We start from the raw sequence: 4,014 nt of genomic DNA on the forward strand, positions 1-4,014 counted from the left end.
AATGGGAGCAAAACAGAGCTTCATATTACATATAAAATTTTGCTCCAAATAACAAATCAAAGCAGAACACAGAACCAGAACAACTGTTTTGGATGCAGCACCAATTAGGCTGCTTCCAAATGCTATAAATATGGATTAAGAGTCAATCTTGTGGTTGCTGCACATGCCTAGTGAACCACTCTGTTTCTTTTCCCCCCTTTCTTTTCCTAATATATTGTTTCCTATAGAATAGAATGCATGACAATATGGAGAAATATAATAAGACTATTGTGACTGAGTTCATCCTTTTGGGATTTGAGACAATCCGCTCTGCTGAGATTCTGATCTTCATTACCTTCCTGATTATATATGCATTGACCATTATCGGTAATGTTGCATTAATTGCACTAGTCCTGGCCAATCACCAGCTTCAATTGCCCATGTATATTTTCTTGATTAACCTTTCATTCCTGGAACTCATAATCACATCAACTGTCATGCCTAAAATGCTAATAAATTTTATCACGGGGAAGAAGACCATCTCCTTTGTAGGCTGCCTTACTCAGTCATTCTTCTATTTCCTCATGGGCTCAACTGAATTCTTCATTCTGGCTGTAATGTCATTTGATCGCTACGTTGCAATATGCTACCCATTGCGCTATGCATCAATCATGAACAGAAATGCCTGTTTCCAGCTCCTTTTGGGATCATGGATTGGTGGCTTTCTGATTATTCTAGTTCCCAGCATTGTAACAGCTGGCCTTCCATTCTGTGGCCCAAATATAGTCAACCACTTCTTCTGTGACAGCGCCCCCTTGCTCAAGCTTGTCTGTGCTGACACATCATTGGCTGAAAAGGTTGATTTTGGGACATCTTGCATATTGCTTCTGGGTTCACTTCTTATAACAGTTGTGTCCTATATTTATATTATTGTTGCTGTATTGAAGATACCATCAACACAAGGTCGACAGAAGGCTTTCTCAACCTGTGTTTCTCATATCACTGTGGTATCATTGTATTATGGGAGCTCAATTGTCATTTATGTCCGTCCGACCAAAGGGAACGTTCTGGATTTCAACAAAATAGGCACAGTACTGAACACAATAGTGACACCCATGCTAAACCCTTTCATATATTGTCTCAGGAATGAGAAGGTGAAGGATTGCCTGAAACTTTCATTCAGTAAAATCATAATGTTTCTTAAGAAATGAATGTTACAGTATATTCCATCAATTGGAGTTTTAGGATTATTTTATTTAAATGGGAGAGAGTCAGTATAAGACAGCATGTAGTATGTTGGACATAGGTCATGAAGACCAGATTCAAATCTCCACCTAGTCAGAGAACTAACTTGGATTCCTTAATTTCTGTTATTCTTGCCTACTTCTGAAGGTTGTTGCAAAGATAAAATGTAGTTATTACCATGTATGTGTGCCTTCCCACTCTGTGTGTAAACCTGGAAGAAGTTTGAAAGTGGACATTTTTTTTCAAAAAAAGGAATAAATAAATAGGTGCTTTTACTCCTCTGCTTCAATGGCTAAATTTGACTGACTCATGTCTTTTGCGATTTAAAGCGGAGGGTTGGGGGGGGGTATATTTTAATCTAAGTCTTTTTTATTTACTATAGTTATACACCAACTCTTCATTTTGGTGCTAATTATAAGTGTTTTAAATAAAAGTAAAAGCCTTAAAGTACTGTGATCTTTTGCAACCTCAAGGCCAAATCAAGAGACAGGAACAAAACCTGGGTTGAACTTAGACCTCCTTATTAAACCCATAACAAATCTCCTGCAGAGGGAAACAACAAACATAACTTCCTCTCAGATGAGCAAACAAAATTGTATTTTCGATTGGATTTGATATCCCGCCTTTCACTCCCCTTCAGGAGTCTCAAAGCGGCTAACATTCTCCTTTCCCTTCCTCCCCCACAACAAACACTCTGTGAGGTGAGTGGGGCTGAGAGACTTCCCAGAAGTGTGACTGGCCCAAGGTCACCCAGCAGCTGCATGTGGAGGAGCGGAGACGTGAACCCTGTTCCACAGATTACGAGACTACCACTCTTAACCACTACACCACACTGGCTCTTTTTGCCACCACACTGGCTAGTTTTGTGGGTATAATCTTATTTTCCAAACTCAGTATCCTTGTATATGTTGATGGACTCCAACTCTCTGTCCATTGGACATGCTGGCTACAGCTTACTGAAGTGGGTAACCAACAAGATCAGAAGGGTGCCTGGGGTAATGAAGGAAAGGTGTAATGATTTGTGGACTGAGGCAATAAATTAAATCGTGGCACTGATATATTCTGTATAGGTATGGAGCTGCCAAAGAAGTATCCCTAATTTTAGAAGAGCATAATATTCTGTCAAAACTCATTGAGGTGCAACTGTGTGGCTCTGCACATTCTTAGAGGAAGTTCCATTTTTCATATCAGCACACCTGAGAATTATCATAAAATACAATGGGAGAGAGAACCTTTAAAAATATATGGACTTGTTAATTAAATCCCTTGAGGTCCAAGGCAAAAATCCTGAAAGCAATAACTTGGGTATTTGGGGAAGCTCAGTGCTGCTCTCTAAAAAGGTAAGAGAATAAGAAGACCACAATGTGCTCATTGAGTGTTTCCCTACCCTCATAATGCCATTTGAAAGCAATTATTTGTTATCACTCTATACACTGAAGGCAGCCTCTGCTAACTCCATTGTGTGAGGAACCATTGTAGATTACTTTGATGGATGAACACTGGAACAATGGAATAGAGAATGAGTGTATTGCATCATTGATCTAGGAAATGGGGACCTAGAAAGGATGCTAGAAGCTCTCAGTTGTGTGCCTTGTTCACTTTCAAAGCTGCTTTTGAGAAGAATATTCTTGTGAGGTTCTTTTTTGGGGGGTGGAGTGGATAGGCTGTATGCCTGAGTCTCTTCTAATTCCTGGATCCAACCAGGATCCCATTGCTGGAACAGCCAGACATGATGCTCCTGAGTATGGGTTGTTAAGGTAACAAAGGAAGTGGCTCTTGCCAGGAGGCACCCTCCCTCAATTATCAAAGACAAAAACCAGAGTTAAGGTGTGAGAGAGCTAGAAGCTAGAAGCAGGAGGCTGCAGGCTAGGCAGCTCAGGGACAGAGCCATGCCTGATTTCTGCTGGAATCCAAGGCTGTGGCTATGGGAGAAGCAATACCATACTGGGGTGTTAATGCTACATCATAGGCTCAGGTTGCATATATATGTAAAAACAACCATATATCATAAAGACACCACAGTCTCCACTGTCCCTCATTCCAAGGAAGCCAAAACCTAGGTAAGCACCTAGAACCCCTGAATCTTGCACCACTCAGAGATTGGTGGTGCATACAACAATATAGCAGAATTCAAAATCTCCGCAAACAAATGTTTATCAGTTCATCTCTCTTCTCCTGCACTGGAAACTTAGAGAGTTTTCAGCTTGGTCTCATTTACGAAATGCTGCTTCACTATACAATTGAATGAAAATTGCATTCCAAAATGTAACTCTCAGCTAATGATTTCTATCCATAAGATTTTTGTCTTCAAAAGTTTGCTTTCTCTTCCTGCTTCTCACACATTTGTCAAGAAAAGGCACAATGGAAACTGAAGTAAAAAGGTTTTATACTGTTATGGTCTCTAAAGCTGCTAAAGAAATATGGTGAGCCGAAGCAAACAATCTGAAGTCATAACAAGAGAGATAATTTGTTGGAACAATGATAGATGTGGATTTTAAACTAACCCACTGTGAAGTCGTTTCTAAATCTTATGTGAAGTAGCTGAAACAGGTAAGACAACAGAACATCGCCTTTTTGCTAATTAGAAAATCATCTGAACCTCACTTTGTCAATTGGAAATTGTAATCTATGGCAAGGATGAGGAACCTGTGCTTTCCAGAACAGCTGTTGTTGGTCTGTAGCTGTACCATCCCTGACAAATAGTGAGGCAAGCTGAAGTTGATGAGAACTGGACTCCATCAATATCTGGAGGGCCACAGGACCTCTAATCCTGAGCTTGAGATACAAGCT

The 4,014-nt window shown here is 40.2% G+C and overlaps 1 protein-coding gene across 1 annotated transcript; it reads left to right on the forward strand.

The window, feature by feature from the left end:
• Positions 1 to 233: 233 nt before the first annotated feature.
• On the forward strand, positions 234 to 1,190 carry LOC307200153 (olfactory receptor 6M1-like; the record flags this gene model as incomplete). The annotated part of the gene is made up of 1 exon (XM_079948559.1): positions 234 to 1,190. One exon carries the CDS (start codon positions 234 to 236, stop codon positions 1,188 to 1,190), a length of 957 nt encoding a protein of 318 aa, XP_079804685.1.
• Between the last annotated feature and the right edge of the window lie 2,824 nt (positions 1,191 to 4,014).

Source organism: Podarcis cretensis, assembly GCF_951804945.1.
Source record: "Podarcis cretensis genome assembly, chromosome: 13".
Lineage (NCBI taxonomy): Eukaryota > Metazoa > Chordata > Lepidosauria > Squamata > Lacertidae > Podarcis > Podarcis cretensis.